This window comes from Gopherus flavomarginatus, chromosome 8 (genome assembly GCF_025201925.1).
Source record: "Gopherus flavomarginatus isolate rGopFla2 chromosome 8, rGopFla2.mat.asm, whole genome shotgun sequence".
Lineage (NCBI taxonomy): Eukaryota > Metazoa > Chordata > Testudines > Testudinidae > Gopherus > Gopherus flavomarginatus.
In genome coordinates this window covers 84,256,755-84,279,409 of record NC_066624.1, presented here as the reverse complement: position 1 = coordinate 84,279,409, position 22,655 = coordinate 84,256,755, and the positions used below count along the sequence as shown (strand labels likewise).

At 36.8% G+C, this 22,655-nt stretch overlaps 1 protein-coding gene across 4 annotated transcripts in view; it reads left to right on the top strand.

Moving 5' to 3' along the window:
• Positions 1 to 22,126, top strand: part of PLOD2 (procollagen-lysine,2-oxoglutarate 5-dioxygenase 2) — a 92,523-nt gene extending 70,397 nt beyond the window's left edge. For 2 of the 4 annotated variants that reach the window (XM_050965904.1, XM_050965901.1), the window contains 10 exons: positions 4,723 to 4,827; positions 6,841 to 6,966; positions 8,231 to 8,372; positions 9,585 to 9,647; positions 11,622 to 11,735; positions 12,161 to 12,226; positions 18,539 to 18,643; positions 18,897 to 19,043; positions 19,424 to 19,549; positions 20,355 to 22,126. In XM_050965904.1, coding sequence (XP_050821861.1) covers positions 4,723 to 4,827; positions 6,841 to 6,966; positions 8,231 to 8,372; positions 9,585 to 9,647; positions 11,622 to 11,735; positions 12,161 to 12,226; positions 18,539 to 18,643; positions 18,897 to 19,043; positions 19,424 to 19,549; positions 20,355 to 20,510 — 1,150 coding nt within the window. In that variant the 3' untranslated portion in view covers positions 20,511 to 22,126. Of the gene's footprint in view, positions 1 to 4,722; positions 4,828 to 6,840; positions 6,967 to 8,230; positions 8,373 to 9,584; positions 9,648 to 11,621; positions 11,736 to 12,160; positions 12,227 to 18,538; positions 18,644 to 18,896; positions 19,044 to 19,423; positions 19,550 to 19,621; positions 19,724 to 20,354 lie in introns of those variants that run through there. The other 2 variants (XM_050965903.1, XM_050965902.1) reach the window with 2 other exon arrangements.
• The last annotated feature ends 529 nt before the right edge of the window (positions 22,127 to 22,655 follow it).

The window sequence follows — 22,655 nt, the reverse complement described above, 5'->3', positions numbered from 1 at the left end:
TACAAATATAATTTGGCCCATGTTTCTCCTCTGACATGCCCTTGCTAACAGTCTCTGTCCTGCAGGGGATGTGTACCATAAAGGGAAAGTGTAAATAATCATATATAAGCCAACACAGAAAACTGCATTGTGCTCAAATGATAGCTATTAAAAGTAGGAATTTTAAAGTGAGTAATTCAAATATAAATTGACAGAACACCTTAATTCAACCTAAAATCAATTCTAAGTCAATTTCAGGTTCAACTATATATTCTTCTATCCTCAAGGTCTGTTTCTACTCGCATCTGAAATTAATCTGGTTCCCTGGGACATCTGAAAAATGTATGTTTGCTTTTCTCTGATAAATCAAACTAAACTTTTGGGTTAGATTTGTGACACACATTCCCTATGGGTTATATCTGCTGCTTGCTCTCAGCCCTTCCAATGTGAATGCATTGAAAAGAGCAACTCTTCAGAGATCTGACTTTTTTCAAGTTTTAATTGTATAGCTCAAGCAATGCTCACACAGTCAAAAATCTGAGTGTTTTGGGGCCAAATTCAAGTGATTTAAAGTGGTATTACAGATACTGAGGTATCCAGAAGATGTGTTTATATCAATTGATATTTACACACCTCCTTTTGTAAGTTGCTTTTACTGCTTTGCTTCTTTTGCACTCTTAGACTCACCTCTGAATTTGGCCCATTGTCTTAAACAGATTTCTTGTGTGGAATATGTGTTTGAGCAAATAGAAATAATCCACCAATCAATATTCCACAAAATTCTTGACTACTGAATGACTATTTTCAGTTCCTGGCATCTTAATTTTGGATTTAATTTCTAGTCAGTCTATTTTCTGTTTTAAGTATTTCTTTTCCCTTATCAGTAGTAAACATTGGTTGTGTATACATGCCAGAGTTCCATACAAATGGACCACTCGTACTTCTATATACAAGCTTTTTGAGAAATAAACCCAATGTCCTTAACTTTATCCATAGACTCATGGGCTATATCAAATCCATTATGTAGCATATTACTATCTACTTGTCTTTTATCACTATGAAGAATATCCTGAGAAAGGGTATGCATGAGTCCTACTGGCCATTCTAAGAAATAAAACTTATGACAGAGTCCTGTGACTTTCCTGTTTTTGCTTTTGGCAATCTTTTGGCACAGCACATTCATTAAATGGGGTAGATTTTCATTTTTCTATCTGTCCTTCTAGTGTGCCCATTATTTGACCCCTGGTACAAAATTAAGAATTACGTAACAGTTCCTCCAGGAACGTTACTCTCTTCTCCTTAGTTTAACCAACCTCACTCATTTGGTTTACATTCCTCTCCCTTCCCCCACTGCTTTCCATTGTGCCCATTATCAGAACCAAGGGTGAGAGTTTCATCTAGTTTTATGAGGATCCAGAGCATGGACATCACTGTCATGTGTTCTTAATATTTTTTTAATGACATTTAAGGGGCAGTCCACCATGTGATAGTCTATCTGTAATGTCCTTTTGACTTCCATTTTCATCACTAGGTACAATCAGTTGCAGAAATTTAACATGGAGTTGACATAATCATGGAACACAGTTACTTAGCCAGAAAAGGTGGAAGATGTTGCAATCTGAGTGTTCTGGATCAATGAGTCCAGTAGGACTCCCAAAACCATGGAGATTGGAGGTCAGAACCATGTAGGCTGGTGGCCAGATAACCTCAACATCTGTTGAGGCAAATTTCCTAGTTAAATCTCTAAAATGATTGATTGTTCCCCCCATTACCTCTTATGTCTTATTTGGGATAAGTTTGAGTTGCTTTCCAACTCAACTGTATACTTACCTTTCGGATATTGTGACAACTGGGTGGCAGTTTTAGCTGTCCTTGAAAAGACCTGAAGCTGTGTATGATCGGTGCATTGATGGCAGTGGCTTTTGATATAATTCCAGAATGTAATGTATCAGGAACACAAAATGACATTCTTTTCACCAATTGTAGAAGCAAAATGAGAGTGGAAGGGAGGAAGATGTAAAGTCATCTGAGCACTCCGCCTGTGTATGCACATCTCTTGGAATTTCTGTTCATTTTTTAAAAAACCTTGTCTTCAAGGAACGTGTGATATCTTACTGTCATTTTTTCCCCACTTTCCCAGTTCAACTGTGAAATTGGATGTAGCCATCCGTGCAATTTGGAGACCAGATTTAACCAGCTGTTGTAGATTTTGGTATAACAGAAAACTCTAGAGATTACGATGAATATGTTCAGGCTATAACAAATGTAAGAAGTAATTTGTTTCCATTCCTTATAGGATTATCAATCCCTAGAATCTTGTTATTGGATGATTCCCCACTTTCCCCTCTCCATTTCAGGGAATTTTTACAGGCATTAGTAGCTTTTCAGGATGTAGTAGAGCTACTATAGTAGTTCTGCTCCTCAGGCTTGATTTTGTAAATAAAAGTTAGCCCTTTATTCATTGTGTGGTTAGATATGTTTACCTCTACTGGGACAGAAGTGTTGGTATATACTATTCTGAAGGAGTCAAAAGATTTCACTAAGGATATTCAGAAATTGCTAAGTGTAGTTCTAGATGACACAACTATGGCATGGTCGAAACTATATGCTATTAATATCTTATGGAAAAGTCACCCCATGTATTCAATTAAGCTCCAGCTGAGCAGGAATTACTAAATTATATAATGCATTGGTTAATTCACAATCACCAAATGGCCAGTAGTACTGATGGTTAATGTTTGTCCTTCATAAGTTGCACAGAGAGGTGAATGTTGTCATCTTATATCACTAGGCACCATTTTTAAGGTGTTTCTCAAACTACAGTATTCATAAAGAGAAGTCTGAATATGTCCTAAGGTGTTCTGTCATCTATTCCAGGATTGCCATTCTCTTTCCAAACTGTGAAGGACAGAAAATGATAGACTGCCTCAATTTCGAATACAAATCATGCTTATAGACATTTTAAATGGCTGTTTGCTAGAGAAAATTGAACAGATTATGTCTCTTCCCAACAAGTTACTGTGGGTTAGGACTAGCATATTTCAAGATCACGTGGTCTCAGTGGAAGGTTTTGTTCACAAAAGAACAGTGACTTTTTTTCCTTTTTCTAAGATAAACCAGTGCTTCACAAGCAGAGTTAAACAGTAGTTTAATCCTCTTAGAATCTTTGTCTTCTCCTATTGACCACTTCTCATTGCTGCTTTAAAACAAATTCTTGAACTTGTTTACAAAAAAAAATCTTTTCAACTTTCACGTTTATACTACTAAGATAAATCTAAGCGAATGTACTGAGGCCAGGGAAATGAAGTTCTCCCTGAGGAGTTTAAGCTAAAAAGCATATGATTTAATTTTAGAGGTGTTAAGCACCTCTGAACGGCAAGCAGCCTATATGTCACTGCTATCCCTATCTCCTACTTGATTTAAGGAGTAAGGTCATGTGTTATCGTAGCATATCTGTGTCCTTAAATATGAAGCTATTATCAAAATGTAATATTCTGAAGCAGAAAGACTATCAAAGATTTGTATTTCCTAGCGAAAGCTACTAGGCTGTGATGAAAGTCTAAGAAAAGTAAATATGAATTTCATTATTATGAGCAGGTTTCCTTTCTTAGTATTGAGAAATTTTATAACTCCATGTTATGTATAATCCAAAGCTATAAAATTCTCTAGAAGTTTTGTTGGTGGTGTTTGCAAGTGCATAGGTAAGATCCATGTTTCCTACAAAAATTCCAGAAATGCAGGAAACTCTTAATTAAAAGAGAATCTCTACCCTAATGATCCAGCCTGTCATATTATAGTGAGAATGAAAGGAAGAAATTAAAAAAACGAAAGGATTCAGACTGTCAGGAAATCCAAACTGCTGCCTTAATTTTGAAAGATTCTTTGGGGTTTTTTGTTGGTTAAAAATATTCCTGTAACTTTGTTACAAATGAATTCCCTTCTATTTAAGGTAATATAATATTTCTGAAAGCTTCCAAATAAATGACTAGTACCTTGGGTATATGTTAACTTGGAAGCTCTTCAAATGTCTAGTAGCTTGTCATTTAGATGAATATATTTGAATACAGTAAGAAGGATTCTTAAAACAAGACACACACAGCCAGTTTTGACAGAATACTTTGGCAATTTATTTTGTAAAAATAAAGTTGAAGTCCCACAAATTGCTTGCAAAATTTTATTTGACGAGACTTAATTAGTTTTTCCAAGTATGTCTGCTCAAAAATGAAGCTAAAGCTGCTACTTTGTTTTAAATGATATGCTACTTAAAATAAAATAAAAAAAAATCTAGATGGATTATTTTCAAATGTTGATTAAAAGAAAAATCCCTATGCTATTTAGCTGAGGCTTTATTTTCTAATAACAAAGCCAAATGAATTTTATGGTGGAGTTACAAAGCTTTGGACAGAGAAAATGAATACACTGAAATAAACTCTGCCCAAACTTCAGTACCTAAATCCATATTTAATCACCTAAAGGAAAACTGGAGATTTTCAGAGATGTTGAGCACTTGCAGTTCTCACTGAAGACAACAGAAGCTGGAGATTGCTCAGCACCAGAATAAATAAAAGGGGTCTAATTTTTTAAGCATCCAAATGTGGATTTCAGTACATGATTTTAGGCACCTAAGTTGGAAAAGTTTTATCAAATATTTATTAAATGTGCTTGAGTTTTTCACATAAGCTTATTTTTAACATCACATAGGGATGTACTGATTGTACTAAGTGCTGCTTTCTCTCTTTGCAGGGATCTTTGTCGCCAGAATAAAGCATGTGACTATTACTTCAGCATAGATGCGGATGTTGTGCTGACAAACCCGAAGACTTTAAGACTTCTGATAGAGCAAAACAGGTTCAGTATATCTTTGTTTTACAGACTGAGGATCTTCATTTTTCCTAGTCTGGAAGTACTCTGCAGGATCCTGTTTTACTTGTCCCTTCTATGGTATTGCATTATTGTAAGAGAGGTTTGGCACAATTCCCTCTGGAGCTTATCAGCATTCCACTCTACTTGAGGAAGCATCGGGTGATCATGTTACTGAAAACTGTGCTGCCAATAGACCACTAAGCCATGCCAATGGCAAACATTTTTAACTCTGTAATTAATCTTGGCTGCTTGTTCGTTTTAAAAAAAACAAAAACGGCAACAACAAAAAAACCCTCTTTAAAGTAATGCTGAGTTCTGAGGGGGGGGAATAATCAGACCTAATTATTTGGTTAATGGAAACACTTTCTCACTTGAAAATGTTGAAGTGAAAAGGATAGATGACCTGAGCATGATCACTGGATTGGGCACTGCGGGCCAGTTAGGTGGAGGAATCACTGTGGGGCCTAAGCATCTGCATGCCCAGAGTGAGGATGCTGTGTGTATGTATAGAGGCAGAAACATATGCACCCAGGCACCTTTTACTACAAAAAACATAGATGTCAAGCAAGTTTCGGCACCTACAGGGTTCAGCAGCAACTGGATGGGGGCTTTGTGTATCCTAATGAGGCCTGATTCTGAAATTTAGGAATTTTAGGAAAGTCCCCTTGTGAATCTAGTTCATGTTGACCATGAAGATATACTGATTATCACTCTTTATACTAAGCATGGGAGCTAACCATTTGCAAAATGTTTTGCATAGAAAAATATGCATAAACAGCAATTCCCAATCTGAGCATCCAAGAGTCTAAGTCATTCTGAAGGCCGCTGTGTGGTGTCATTGCTTTCTGTTACATGAAGCGGGATTTCCAAGACTGATTGATCAGAAATTGTACAATTCAGGCATTTAAAAAAAGCCCACTTGTTTCAGTCTTAGTATTTGGAGTTTTAAAAGAGAGAACATTATTGGTTTTGCTCTTATGAGCTGTTTCTCATTGTTAAATAACTTCTCGAAGATACAAGACAAACTAAACTTTGACATCTGATACTAATAGGAATAAAACTTGTTAGCTTTTCACAATTTCCGGAAAAGATCCAATATTGACTACTATTCACAGCTCATATTTGGTTTTTTTTTTCCTACGTTAGGGCAAAATCTTGCTTGCTTTACTCATGAAGTAGAATAGGCAGGATTTGGCCTATTCTGGTAATGCCAGGCTTTTCAGGTGGGTCAGACAAAGAGGCAGAGTATTCATTTCATCAGCATATGTTGGAAACTGTCATATACCTAATGACAAGGACTGAGTTGTAGATAAAGGCATAGCTGGCATGTCATTTTGATTTATATTTCTTTGCTGAAATTGCTTGTTTTTGTAAAAGAGAAGTGTAGAACCCTGTATGCTGCAGACAGCAGTAGCACAAGTTTCACAAAACAGGCCTACGTGGGACAGCACTTATAAAAAGTTCCATTTATTTTGCTACCATTTCTAGCCACCTCACATTTTCCTTCTCACCTCTGTTTTCAATGTCTGCTGCATTATTTTTCCATTTGGAATAATTTCCATAATCAAAGTCCTCGACTTTTTGTTGTTGTTGCCTCTGCTACAAATCCTTAGCTAAGCTTAGTTAAAGGGTGACCATTTATGCTGCTTCTGCTTGCAGAATGAGGACAAGAGTATTTTCCTCTGCCTGAAAACTCCATGATTTATAGGGATCTTGGGCATGGCAGCTTAATTCCTGTCTGTTGCTCTCACCTTTGAGTGGCTAGAGGTTTGGAAACTGGCAGTTAATGGAAAATATTTCCCATCAGCTCAAATGTAGAATGGCTGCTTCTAGATTTGATGATTTGATAGTCCTTCAATTCTGATGCTCTGTCAAAGTGCAGAAGTGAGAGGCGCCATCGATACCCAGCAGACGTTCACATGCAGCCTTACATCTGTTTTAATGCTTGCAGAATCAAAGTTCATGTTTATTTTCTTATTGAATATTTTGTTTTTACAGAAAGATAATTGCTCCGCTTGTAACTCGCCATGGGAAGCTATGGTCCAACTTTTGGGGTGCTTTAAGCCCTGATGGCTATTATGCTCGCTCAGAAGATTATGTGGATATTGTCCAAGGGAACAGAATGTAAGTTACCTTAAGATAATCACTAACACCAGATGTCATTGTACAGTAGTTAGTGACACATTCTTTCCTTGCCCAGCAAATACCTGTATTTTCCATGAAAAGAGCATTTCTGAACAGTTAACGTCGGTTACATTGAATTTCTTCAATAATATGGGATTACTTAATGTCGGTTACATTGAATTTCTTCAATAATATGGGATTACTTTCTGTTTCTGCAACCTGGAATAGAAAGACACAGTGCCTAGCACAATGAGGGCCTAGGTACTATCACAACACACACATATAATAAGTGGTGGTCATCAGTACTGAATATGATTATGCTATGAAAATGAACTGTAATTAATTGCAAAAACTGAAGGAGTTATACTGTTAATTTGCCACTGTGAATTTATGCCAAAAAATAATCTAGTGACACTTCATCAAATATGTAACAAGTAAAGTCTTTTCCCATCTTTTCTGGACAGGCACAATATTTAATCAGCAGCTGAAATTACGATTAATAACCACTTTTGGAACACCAATATTTGTTCCATTATATGCTGTCTGCTTTCCATCCTTAGAACAGCCCAGAAATGTTAGACTAAAGTCCAAGCAGATGAGAAATACTTTGATTTCACATACAGTAACTTCTTTCCCCAAGATGAATGTACTTTTAAACTACTTGAGGCCTGATTCTCATGTGTTCCAATGCCCCTTTACTTGGCCCTGACAATTCAAAAAAGTCTTGTTGGCCTGATACTCCTTTATGGCTATGTACTAATTTTATAGATCTGCCTCTAGAAAACAGAAAACTTAGAATAGTCCATTGTCCTATGAAGAGGCCTATTTGTTGATATTGGCTCAACTGAATTAAACTTGGGGCCTGTTGCATTCACTGGTATCGGTGTAAAGAGGTCAGTTGGTCTATGAGAAGCTACGGTTGGGTGTTTAACATAAAATCTCACTGAGTAGCTTAATGCTATAATATAAAGGAATTTCACTGATAGCCTTGACCTAGTCTGAAAAAGGACGTGTTTATATATTTAAAACCCACTTTAGAGAATTTGGTGGAATTACTTTCTTCATGATAAAAGCTCATGAAATTTGTATTACTGGTAATACTCCCTTCAAGTCCAGCTGTAGTTTTTCAGCTATCTTGAGAACCTTACATCATTGCCTTGAACTTTTGCCTGGTCTTTTCAGTAAATAATGTTCAAAATGTAAAATATGCAACACATTCGAGTTTTCATAGTCTTAAATCTTTTCCCCTGGACTTCTTTCACAGAGGAGTCTGGAATATCCCTTATATGGCTAATGTATACTTAATTAAAGGACAGACTCTCAGATCAGAGATGAGAGAGAGAAACTATTTTGTCCGTGATAAGTTGGATCCTGATATGGCACTCTGCAGGAATGCCAGGGAAATGGTAAGGTGGATGGATGGATGACTTGCTTTTAAGTAGCACATGCAGGGTTTTTTTAACGTGCTTGCTACATGTGTGTATGTAAGTAATCTTGAATTGTGTTCACTTCTTATTAAAAGTACTAGCCAATTTTTTTGTGAGATACTGGCATTTTTTGCAAGTTGTTTTTTTTTTTAAATAATTGAAAAGAATACAATGGAAGCATGTGGCTTTGGTCCAGACCAGTGGACTGGTGCACTGACAGCACATTGCTTTCTATTTAAATACAGTTAAAATTTATAGGTGCTGTAAATTACCTTGCTTGTTGTCGCAAATGTTTAACATGAAGGTAGACTCAGTGGCCGCCTTGTTAATATATCAGCTATCAATGAATATCTCCATTTCTCTTGAAATGTCCTTAATCTACATAATTTGGAACTTAAAACAAGTTAGGTGAACACTTTTTTTGTATTTAAATGAGAATACTTAAAGTTGATTGAAGCTGTCAATATACAAATCTTATTTTAAGCCGTTTTCAGAATGGTGATACTCTTATTAAAGGGTGTTATACTATTTATTGATATTTGTATTATGCTGTCAGTAATATGAAGACTGATTTATATTAGGAGTATAAATATGCAAAACCATATTTGTACTGATATTTACACTAGTTTCAGAACAGAAACAAATAAGAGGTAAACTACAGCTATTTCCAGACATTATAGCATTGGAAAAAAACTTGCTGAATTGAACAAGAAAAAGTTGGCAAGTATAAATTTTTTTATTCCCTCCATAACAAGGCATGATTTCATTTGTTTGTACTCATTCTAGCGAACAGCCCAATCAACATACTCTTATTTTCAACCTTCTAAGCAGCAGTTATTGCAATGTGTGCTTACCATGTGCTCGTGTTAAACTAATCTGACTCTGTGGCTCGTCAGAGAATTGCCTTCTTTTTCTCTTTCTCAGCCTGTGCTATGAGACCATCTGGTACGTGCTTGTTTTTGTATTGCAGCAGATAAGAAGGGGCTGGTGGATACAGCTTTAACATGTACATAGGAGCTTTGCTTGGAGATGCATGCTGCCCGTAAAAGCTATTTTGGAATATCAGCTTTTGACTGAAGGCTGTTATTTACCTAATGTAACTGTGGAAACATAAAACCTAATACATCTCTGACAAAGAGAGAGAGAGACCACGTATCAGTCAACTGATGTGATGCTTCTCCTTCATTTTAGAGTTTACAAAGGGAAAAAGGCTCCCCTTCTTCGGAAACATTCCATATGCTCAGATCCCCAAAGGTGTTGCTTTTTTTTATTCATTAGTTTTCACTATTATGCAGTATCATTCTATCACAGGAAAATCCTTCTCCTCTCTCCACTTACTTGTAAAATGTTGCTATATCTTTCTCTTTAGTCTTAAGTTACATTTTTCAAAAGCAACTGCTGATGTTGGGTGCCCAATCAAGACATCTTCAGGAACCTTGATTTTTCACAGTGAGGGCTCTTAGTGCCCTGAAAATCAAGTTCCTTTTCAGATGTCTGAATTTGGGCACCCAAAAATCAAGACAACCAGTATCGCTACTCATTTTTTGAGGATTTAGGCCATTACAGCTTAATTATTGGCATTATTAGTGCAATAAAATTGGTTAAACGATCCAAAAATCTCTCTGAATACTACTCAAAATCACCAAAAAAGATAAAGTGCAAAGTTTCTCTGGCCTGTCTTATTTGTAAAGTCTTTGTTCAGTTTTGCTATAGCTTGTTTGTGTGCAGTCATTGGGCAAAATGCTGCAGTGCTTATTCCCGTGAATAGTTCTATTGCTAGTCCCACATGTGAGAAGGGCTGCAGAACTGGTCTCAACATGTCCATTACATCAATGTCATGTTTCAGGAAAAGGAAGCAAGCGTGAATAGTGTGTTACAATCACATGGGTGGTGGATGCACTTAAAAAGTTCCTTCTGGTTCTAGAGATACTAGCAGTGTTTCCTCATTTCAAAAATACACAATCGTTCTAAAGCCAGAATAAATTTGTTTACCCCTCCAAGGGCTTGATTGACATTTGTTTCTCCATATTTATGCTGATGTAACTCTATTGAAATTAGAGTTGCACTGAATAAAACTGGAGCAACAACGTGGTGAATCGGGCCCAGAGTATATTGTGTAGGAAAGTGTTGTGATAAGCATTGATTAGCCACTTTTGCCAGACCCTCCTTATTTTCCCTTCTGCAGCTATTTAGTGTGTTGATAAGAGCCAAAAACTGAGCACATGTTTAGCACATTTAACCATGCTGGCAATTTAACATTTTCAGTCCTAAAACTGAGGTCCAGATACAAGCAAACAAGTGGGAATGGCTTGGTGTTATGCACATCTAAAATGGGGAAAACTTTGTAAAATGTTGGGTCTGAAAAACAGTTAAACTAAAAAAACCCAAACCCAATTTCTTTTAAACACAAACATTTTCTGCTGCTAATTCTGATCAAGGGAGCCCCGTTAATATCCTAGCTTTTAGTTATGAAGCAATATAGCAACACATTTAATTTCTGGTGTTTATCTCACTGACTGATTCCTTATTCCTCCTCATAATTCTAACATGCGTTGTGTTTTCAGATATATTTTTATTTCAGGTCAATTCACCGAAAGGATTAACAGTAAACGTTCTGAAGCAGTGCAGAACTTGCATGTTTGATGTTCTGACAGTACTTAAACCTTTTTTCTAATGGTTCATTTATTTCAGATAGAATCCCCAGCCCCAGACTTTGTTGTCAGTTTAATTTGTATGAGAGAGTTCTGTTTGAAAACAGGTATTTCAAGAGGGTTGAACATTTTAATATATGGTCTTTCTAGGCTTATTGAAGGAAAAAAACAAAAAATATTAAATTTGTTTTTCTTTTCCAACTGACTGCACCATTTCAAAATATTTGTTTTCTTAATTTGATTAGAAAACAAATGATACCAAATGTCATTTTTAACATGGCTCATAGTAAAAATACATATTTAGGAATCAGTAATAGAGGCTGTGATCAGAAACAGTCCCGTGAAAGTTTAAAGATTTCTTTAAAGAACAAGCCCAGAGATAGTTAAAACGTGTACGTGTGTGTGTGTGTGTGAGAGAGAGAGAGAATATAAATGATATATACCATATTTTAGCTACGTGTCTGGGGATATATCCTCAAAACACAAACGCGTAGCTATATAAAATTTTAAAAGCCGAATATCATCCTTACTGTTACTCAGTGTTGCTAACATAATTTTTCTTCTTTGTTTGATACAGGGTGTCTTTATGTACATTACCAACAGACATGACTTTGGGAGACTTATTTCAACTGCCAACTACAATACCTCCCACTACAACAATGATCTCTGGCAGATTTTTGAAAATCCTGTGGTATATATCACATTATGCATGAAACTGTTAACAGGTTTTATAATTTTCCATATGGTCATACAATGGTTTCTAACTTTTTATGGTTAATGTATATTGGAAAATATTAAAATATACTAAGAGGCACACACATCATAGTAAATTCAGTGTCAGCATTTCATATAAAATATGACTCATAATCTGGAAAAAGAAATGTGTATCTGAGTCAAAAATGGGCCCATAAATCCCAAAATATTTTCTGAGATAATAGAATCAAGAGTTAATTTACAGACAGAATAACCTATTTAATTGTTTCTAATTATTTGAATGGAAGAAATCAAAGGAAATTGCAGAGTAGTAAACTCATTTTTAATTTCTATATTTTTTGTTGTACATTTTAAAAAATGAAACAAATGAGCTGTTTAATCTGTTCAAATCATTCTTTTTAGGACTGGAAGGAAACCTATATAAATCCCAACTACTCAAAGATCTTCACTGAAAATCTAGTGGAACAGGTTAGTATTAATACTGTTAAAATGAGGGAGGCAAAAACAAATGGCTAGGGCAGCATGGACAGGAAGAAATGGAGCGGGGACTTTGGTGAAAGGGGTAGAGGTGAGGGTAGGGCGGAGCAGAGGCAGGGACCATGGGGAAGAGGCAGAGCAGGGGCTGGAGCAGCATGCAGCTGCGTACTTTGTGTATGGGTAAGGGGATGGCCCTCAGAGCTAGGGATGTTTATGAGGTGAGAGGGGGAGGGCAAAAAGAATCAATATGGACATTTATGCCAAATCAGACTTGAATACATACTGTCAAGTTGGCAGACTTCAGACTAGACCTAACTAAAATGTATCTTATCAGGGAGTCATAAAATCCATACTGATGAGCTGGGGAGTCCAAATAAAACAAACTAAGGAAGATGGAGTTGACTGACATGGCAATTCAAGCATGCAAACTTCCACCGTGTTTTCTCCCTCGTCTTCAAGCTATGCTGACAATAGCTTGACATTGAGAATACCAGCGAGAGCAGCTGGGAATTGAAGACAACTGCTGTTTGTAGAATAGGAATATATATTTTTAAAGGCAATTTGAAGAAACAGAGCTGGATACGGGGTGGGGGAGTGTGTCAGATTTAGTGCTCTCTACCTAACACTGTTAAGTGGAGGGAGTGCGAACATACAATGCAGGACTTTACCATTGAACATGGGACTGGGAGTTGGTGGGTTTAGGGTTAACTTTTGGGTTAAAATTTATCCCGGATAAATTGCTTTGTCCTAGTCCCTACTAAATGAAACTGGACACTGTTTAACACCCCAGCAGATGGAACTAAGAAAAATCCACACATTTTGAGACCTGTCTCCTAAAAGAGCATCTGTTCTGCCAGAGTGCTCCACTGTGAGGCTCTTCCCTGTCTATAAAACGTCCCACAGCTCCTGGTTGGTCGTCCTTGTACATGCTGAGTATTGCCTTACTCTGTGAGTAGTAGTTCCACTGTAATCAACTGGAGTACTATGGGAGCAAGGTAGTGCTTAGTGTGAGTGGCAGAATCCAGTCCTGAGTAATCACCTGACAAAATTGTAAAAAGGAGAATAAGTGTAGTGGGTAGCTGTATAAGGTCAATTATTTTGCCCTGGTCTCCCAGCACAACATTATCTTCCTCTCATGCCTTATTCACATTAGTGTTTCCCTGGCTCTGAGTCTTCTAAAGGGTGGGGGTGGAAGGGAGAAGTTTTATTGCTAAGACCTAAGAGAAATCAAACTAAAGTAACTAAAATTCCCTATCCTACAAACCTTTAGTTGGTCTGGATAATAACTCCCAAAGCAATGCTCACTGCAAATACCATATATTAGGTGGTACTTGATGATGTCAGATGAGATACACCTTAAAATATCCCTGATTGACACATAGTAGGGGTCTACTTCAGACCGCCTAACCAGGCAGAAGAGGTGGATAAGACTTTTTATAAACAACTAACAAAATCATCCAAAGCACAGGACTTAATGGTGATGGAGGACTTCAACTACCCAAACATCTCTTTGGGAAATAACACAGCAGGGCACAGATTATCCAACAAGTTCTTGGAATGTATTGGGGATAGTCTTTTTATTTTAGAAGGTGGAGAAAACCACTAGGGGAGAGAGTGTTCTAGATTTGATTTTGACAAATGTAGAGGAACTGATTGAGAATTTGTAAGTGGAAGGCATCTTGGATGAAAGTGATCATGAAATGATAGTTCATGATTCTAAGGAATGGTAAGAGGTAACACAACACAATAAAAATAATGGATTTCAAGAAGGCAGGCTTTAGCAAATTCAGGGAATTGGTAGGTAAGATTCCATAGGAAGCAAATCTAAAGGGAAAATTAGTTCAAGATCTGGCAGTTTTTCAAAGAGATATTATTAAGGGCACAAGGGCAAACTCTCTCACTGAATAGGAAAGATAGGAAGTATGGCAAGAGACCACTCTGACTTACCCATAAGATCTTCAGTGATCTGAAACTCAAAAAGAGTCCTACAAAAATGTGGAAACTAGGTCAAATTACAAAGGATGAATTTAAAAAAATAACACAAGTATGTGGGGACAAAATTAGAAAGCCCAAGGCAGAAAATGAGACTAAACTAGCTAGAGACTTAAAGGGTCACCAGAAGCATTCTACAAATACATTAGAAGCAGAGGAAGACCAAGGACATGGTAGTTCTGTTACTCAATGAGGGGGAAAACCAATAACAGAAAATGTGGCAATGGCAGACGTCCTAAATTACTTTTTTGTTTCAGTTTTCACCAAAAAGTTTAGTAGCGATTCAACATCTAACATAGTGAATGCCAGTGAAAATGAGGTGGGATCAGAAGCTGAAATAGGGAAAGAACAAATTTAAAAATTACTTAGACAAGTTAAGTGGCTTCAGGTCACCAGGCCCTGATGAAATACATCCTAGAATACTCAGTATCATTGACAAGATATCTGAGCCATTAGCAGTTATCTTCAAAAAGTCATGGAAGATGGGAGAGATTCCAGAGGACTGGAAAAGGGGCAAATATAGCGCCAATCTATAAAAGAGAAATAAGGACAACCCGGGGAATTACAGACCAGTCAGCTTAACTTCAGTACCTGGAAAGATAATAGAACAAATAATTAAGCAATCAATTTGCAAACACCCAGAAGATAATAAGCTGGTAACTTACCGTCAGCATAGATTTGTCAAGAACAAATCCTGTCAAACTAACGTAATAGCTTTCTTTGACAGGGTAACAAGCCTTCTGAATAGAGGGAAGCAGTAGATGTGGTATATTTTGACTTTAGTAAGGCTTTTGATACTGTCTCGCATGACTTTCTCCTAAATAAACTAGGTAAATACAACCTAGATGGAGCTATAAGGTGGGTGCATAACTGGTTGGAAAACTGTTCTCAGGGAGTAGTTGTCTGTGGTTCACAGTCAAGCTGGAAAGGCATATCAAGTGGGGTCCTGCAGGGATCAGTTCTGGGTATGGTTCAGTTCAGTATCTTTATCAGTGATTTAGATAATGGCATAAAGAGTACACTTACAAAGTTTTGATATGATACCAAGGAGCGGGGTGGGGAGGGGGGTTGCAAATGCTTTGGAGGACAGGATTAGAATTCAAAATGATCTGGAGAAATGGTCTGAAATTCAATAAGGGCAAATGCAAATTAGCTCCCCTTAGGAAGGAACAATCAAATCCATACACCTAAAACAGGAAATGACTGCCTAGAAAAGAGTACTGCAGAAAAGGATCTAGGGAGTTATAGTGGATCACGGGCTAAATATGAGTCAACAGTGTAACACTGTTGCTTTTTTGCAAACATTGTGGGATGTATAATCAGGAGTGTTGTAGGCAAGACACAAGAAGTAATTTTCTGCTCTACGCTGTGCTGATTAGGTCTGAACTGGAGTATTGTGTCCAGTTCTGGGTGCTACATTTCAGGAAAGATGTGAGCAAACCAGAGAAAGTCCAGAGAAGTGCAACAAAAATTATTAAAGGTGTAGAAAACGTCACCTATAAGGGAAGATTGAAAAAATTGGATATGTTTAGTCTGGAGAAAAGAAGACTGAGAGTGGGACTTAAGTTTTCAAATATGTAAAAGGTGGTTATAAGGAGGAGGGGAAAAAATTGTTCTCCTCAACCTCTGAGGATAGGACAAGAAGCAATGGGCTTAAACTGCAGCAAGGGCAGTTTAGGTTGAACATTAGGAAAAGCTTCCTTACTGTCAGGGTAGTTAAGCAATGGAATAAATTACCTAGGTAGGTTGTCGAATCTCCATCGTTAGAGATTATGTACTCAAGGGCATGTTCAACAAACACCTGTCAGGGATGGTCTATAATATTTAGTCCTGCCCTGAGTGCAGGAGACTGGACTAGAAGACCCCTTGATGTCCCTTCCAGTCCTTCGATTCTATGAAGATTTTGCCTTCCAAAGATAATTTCTTCAAAGAGCTGCATGTTTTAGATGACAAGAATCCTGGATCTTATAGATGAATTTTTTTCTCCTGTATATCTAAAAATGCTTTATGAATGAAGGTAAGCTTAAAGTAATTGTAACTCACTTTTTTTCCGGCAGGAACACAAGCTGAACACAATAAATAACTCTTTACAATGAAATGAAAAGACAATGAATTATGCTAGTTGTTAATTTTTGCCACCTTCAGTGAAAAAGCAGCTACAGATCAAGAATGTTTTCATTACTTTAATATATCTGAATTCTGACTTAGAGTGGAAATAGTGGCACTGTTTTATTGATGTACCTAGTGACACCTAAAACAGTGAAAAATTACTGCAGTAACAAATGGCTTCTAAAACCATGATGTGAGGGTTTTTTAAGTGTAAAAATGTAATAAAACATGCCAATAAGGAGTATGAAGAACAGCTAGCCAAAAACTCAAAAGGTAATAACAAAATGTTTTAAGTACATCAGACACAGGAAGCCTGCTAAACAACCAGTGGGGCCGCTGGACGATCGAGATACAAAAGGAGCACTTAAAGTCATTGAGGAGAAACTAAATGAATTCTTTGCTTCAGTCTTCATGGCTGAGGATATTAGGGAGATTCCCAAACCTGAGCCGTCCTTTGTAGGTGACAAATCTGAGAAATTGTCACAGATTGAAGTGTCATTAAAGGATGTTTTGGAATTAATTGATAAACTCAACAGTAACATGTCACCAGGACCAGATGGCATTCACCCAAGAATTCTGAAAGAACTAAAATGTGAAATTGCGGAACTATTAATTATGATTTCTAACCTGTCCTTTAAATCAGCTTCTGTACCCAATGACTGGAAGATAGCTAATGTAACGCCAAAATTTAAAAAGGGCTCTAGAGATGATCCCAGCAATTACAGATCGGTAAGTCTAATGTCAGTACCGGGCAAATTAATTGAAACAATAATAAAAAAAATAAAGTTGCCAGACACATAGAACATAACTTGTTAGGTAAAAGTCAACATGGTTTCTGTAAAGGGAAATCATATTTTACTAATCTATTAGAGTTCTTTGAAGGGGTCAACAAGCGTGGACAAGGGGGATCCAGTGGACATAGTGTATTTAGATTTCCAAAAAAGCCTTTGACAAGGTCTCTCACCAAAGGCTCATATGTAAATTAAGTTGTCATGGAATAAGAGGGAAGATCCTTTCATGATTGAGAACTGGTTAGAAGATGGAGAACAAAGAGTAGGAATAAATGGTAAATTTTCAGAATGTAGAGGGGTGTAAGTAGTGGTGTTCCCCAAGGGTCAGTCCTAGGAGCAATCCTATTCAACTTATTCTCTAAATGATCTGGAGAAAGAGGTAAACAGGTGGCAAAGTTTGCAGATGATGCTAAACTGTTCAAGGTAATTAAGAACCAAAGCAGACTGTGAAGAACTTCAAAAAGATCTCACAAAACTAAGTGATTGGGCAACAGAATGGTAGATGAAATTTCATGTGAATATATGTAAAGTAATGCACCTTAGAAAAAATAACCCAACTATACATACAATATGATGGGGGGCTAATTTAGCTACAACTAATCAGGAAGGAGATCTTGGAGTCCTTGTGGATAGTTCTCTAAAGACATCCACGTACTGTGCAACAGCAGTCAAAAAAGCAAACAGGATGTTAGGAATCATTAAAAAAGGGATACAGAATAAGAATATCTTATTGCCCTTATATAAACTCATGGTACGCCTATATCTTGAATACTGCGTACAGATGTGGTCTCATCTCAAAAAAGATATACTGGCATTAGAAGAAGTTCAGAAAAGGGCAACTAAAATTATCAGGGTTTTGGAAGGGGTCCCATATGGGAAGAGATTAAAGAGGCTAGGACTTTTCAGCTTGGAAAAGAGGAGACTAAGGAGAGAAATGATAGAGGTATATAAAATCATGAGTGGTGTGGAGAAAGTGAATAAGGAAAAGTTGTATACTTGTTCCCATAATATAAGAACTAGGGGCCACCAAACGAAAATAATGGGCAGCAGGTTTAAAACAAATAAAAGGAAGTTTTTCACACAGCATACAGTCAACCTGTGGAACTCCTTACCTGAGGAGGTTGTGAATGCTAGGACTATCACAAGGTTTAAAAGAGAACTGGATAAATTCATCGTGGTTAAGTCCATTAATGGCTATCAGCCAGGATGGATAAGGAATGGTGTCCCTTGCCTCTGTTTGTCAGAGGGTGGAGATGGATGGCAGGAAAGAGATCACTTGATCATTACCTGTTAGGTTCACTCCCTCTGGGACACCTGGCATTGGCCACTGTTGGCTGACAGGATACTGGGCTGGATGGACCTTTGGTCTGACCCAGTATGCCTGTTCTTATGTTCTTACGTTCTTTTATAGCCATGCCCTGATGTGTATTGGTTTCCAATATTTTCGGAGACTGCCTGTGATGAACTGGTAGAGGAAATGGAACATTATGGACAATGGTCTGGAGGAAAACATCGTGTAAGTGTCATCTCTTGTAAACAAAACTGATACTTGTTTTTTAGCAAGCCATCATGTACTTTAATGTTTTAAATAAATGCCTCAGTAGAAAGTGTACTAGAAGGCATAGTCTGCAACTACTGAACACTTGACAATAAAAGTATTTTTTTTTTATTATTTTAATTCTATATGTCTGCAGTTTTCAAATAAATTAAAACCTGTGTTTATGTAAGTACTGAAAAACCCCACATCTTGAGACCTTTCTGGTTTTTAGGATAGTCGTATATCTGGAGGTTATGAAAATGTCCCAACTGATGATATTCACATGAAGCAAATCGGGCTGGATGGTGAATGGCTACATTTCATTAGAGAGTTCATTGCACCAGTAACGCTGAAAGTCTTTGCTGGCTATTATACAAAGGTAAACTTTTAAAATTATTATTGGTGAATAGTTGAGCTGAGTGGTTAATTTGCAGGGAATGATTTATTAGATTAATCCCAGAATCATCTTGCTCATGGAATATTTTAGAGTAGGGTACACTTTTTCAGTTTTATTTATTATATATTGTTAAAAATGTGTTACTTCGTGCTTTGATTGAAAGTATTGCAGCCTTGAGCTGTGTTGCTTTGGTTGTGATGGGTCAGATAAATCCTATGTTGTTGTAACTGTTTCAGACTTGAAGCACAAAAATTTGCCAGTGAGTAGTTTTTAAAAATCAACTCCCGTGAATAAGCACATATTTGATTTAGAAATTTACACACTGATGAGAAATCCTTTGGATTACTACACATTTATTTCAGGGTCATGCCATGCTGAATTTTGTTGTAAAATACACTACAGACAGACAGCGTTCCCTCAGACCTCATCATGACTCCTCTACTTTTACCATCAACATTGCTCTCAACAAAGTAGGAGAAGATTTTCAGGTAAGCAATAGTCATTTCACTAAGTATTGCTGCTCTTCAGTTTATCTAAATCATTTCCATGCTTGGCTCCAGATAGACATGGTTAGGACCCTGTGTAAGAGGAAGAGACATGCAGCCCGCATAGCAATGTGTTGGAGGTAAACCATTTGATGCTGCCCTATTAATTGATGTCAATGGAACAACCCATGGAGGATGGTGGTAATCAACTTAATGGTGGTAGAATCTGGCCCTGGATCATATTAATTCATCCACAAGTAGAACAACTTGTTCTGTTTTGCCCACCCGTGCACTGCCCATCACACAGTGTATTCTCCATTCCCATACTAAATTATTTAGATTTTCAAAACTGCTACCTTGGGGAATGATGCTTCGGCTCTAGACCCCGATAAAGGAAAACACTTGATCCTGGGCTAACGTGCTGTCCTAAAGAGAGCAGCTGTCCTGAATCAAAGCCTAGAAAACATGATTAACTAGTATTTCATCTGCAGTAATGTTACTAAATAGCTGATTGGTCGGAAACAAATATACCACTAAGACTGTTCAAAGGAGCTGCTCCGCAGTGTTTACCAAAATAAAAGGGACTGAAATCCCTACTATCATATGTTGTTGCCACATGAACTGCTGCAAAGGAAACATTATTTAAGCAGTATGCCTTATTAGTATGGATAGAGAACTTCTTCTGATGTTTTTATGTATCAGTTTTGAACATTAAAACATTCTGATTGCTGGACAAAAGGAAACGCTCTTGTTTGTAAATGCAATTATAACCCAACCTAAGACATCTGTCTTCTGATTTTTGCAACAGGGAGGTGGATGTAAATTTATTAGGTACAACTGTTCCATTGAGTCACCCAGGAAAGGATGGAGCTTCATGCATCCAGGAAGACTCACTCATTTACACGAAGGACTTCCCATTTTAAATGGAACAAGATACATTGCAGTATCGTTTATTGATCCCTAACTTTATTTTCCTGCTTCTTCAAAACCAGTGGTTGGTTCTTTATGACATAAACTCTTATTTATAGTTTTCCTCTCAGAAGATGGTGATAAAAGAAACTTTAAATTACTTCCTCTAGACAGCAGCTTTACTTTGAGCTAAAAGATTGAAAAAACAACTTCCAAATGTCTGCTCTGAGCCTTAAGTCACAAAGTAAAAATGTTATTTTTGTACTCTGCTGTCATTAAGGGTGGGATGGGGAGAGAAAATAGAAATGCATTTTTAAATCTTTTTTTTCTGTTATGAAAAATTCCTAGATACAAAATTATCTCCAAATCTTTTTTCTTGTGACTTTTATTCAGTAAAATTATGCAGATAAAGTTGTGTGTTGTGCATATTTTGTAACTTCCAATAGAAGAACCACACATAGAATTAGCATCAGGTGAACCCATAGCCTAGCAGAATTGCACACAAATTTTGGCTTTAAGCAGAAGTATATTTTGTGTGCTGATGTGCACTTCAGCAACACCTCAGTAAAACTTCTTAAAATATTTAGTTTATATTAAATATCAACATCTATATCCTCATAAATAAAATATGCATTTCAGAGTTTGAGGAGTAGATCAAATAAGTTAGATTGGAAAAAAAAAGTTTTTTATAAAGAACTACAATATGTGTTTTAAAGAAGAACTTATCCCATTAAGGTTACTTCTCTTTACCAAGTGTTCTTCAATTAAAATGAGCTATTTTTGTAATGTATAGTTGCACCAGGTTGATACTGGAAATTAAATCCTATTTTCAGAACACTGGTAAATTTTAATATCAGGATGTTTTATAAACAATTTTTTCTGTTATTTAAAATTACTTGAATTTTGTATCAGGAAAATGAAATTGGTGAAGTCTCTCTGTTAAGCCTAAGAGGTTTGACTTACCATTTATTTTAAAGGAATCAGTTTTAAATATTGCTACTGTATCTACTGTTTGTAACTTAAAGAAACTTGAAGCAAACTCTAAACCAAGGAACCTAAGGTGCCAGAATGCACAATGTTTTAAAACTTGTGAAAAATAAAAGGTAATTTAAAATTAATGTAACAGTTTTTGTTTGTCTTAATGAAGATAGCAATATATCCCAAGCTGTTATCTTTAAAATGTAATGTATTTAACAATTTTAAAGGGAACTATTGTGTATCATGGTGAGCATGATCAAATTTATGTTGGCAAAAGGTGTGGCGTTCTTTTGTTTTTTTTGGTTTTTTTAAATATTCTGAGTAGTCACCGCTAGCTACTTGTTGCTTTTGAATAATGTGTCTCCTTCACTGGCGTCTCAATCATTATCAAGGTGGGCAAAGTTTTAGGAGCTCCAGCAGCAGTGTGTGTGTTTGCTGCCTGTTGTAATAATCCTTTTTGGCAAGCAGGGTATAGTGATCTAAGCAGCAAACTTTCCCCCACTATCCTGACTGATGCTGTGGTGAAGAGAATTCACCACCAGTACTATATGTCGGTCAGAGTGGTTTTAAGACCAGTTTGTTTTTTTCTGAGTTGTCGTTTCCCATATTTAATTACTTTTCTCCATTTCAAGCAGATGCATACAGATAGCACATTGAGTTTCCTGACATGAATAAATTCCAATTTTGCAAATACCTTTGCCTGAGTGAGCTGTTTTGACTGGGTGTAGACTGCACTTAAGCAAATGATAAAATTCAGAAAATCTTCAGGACTCTACAGCATGAAAGCTGCCTTTGTAAACCACCCTTTTTCTGTGTTTGCCTATGGTCTGTTAGGATGGCATGGAAAACAGACTGGGTCAGTTTAATATAGGTCAGTGTAATAAAGCTTTCTTTATAAAGAGATACTTGAAAACAGGACAAGGGATGAGATTTTTGGAGATCATTCTGCATAATTTTTGCTTCTACATTCTAGATTTTGTTCTTCACTGATTTACTCTGTTTTGATTCTTATTTGTTTGAAGACTTGGATGATTAAACTTCCAGATTTTCATTCATTTACTCTTTCAGCTGTGAGCTCTTTCAATGAGCTAGACACCTTTACCTCATTCAGACTCGCATTACTAGAGTCCTTACCTTATTAATCAACCATAGGGGTTACTAAATCTCTTTCAGGCTGATAGGAATGTTACAACGTTGAGATGGAGCACTCATCCACTTCTCT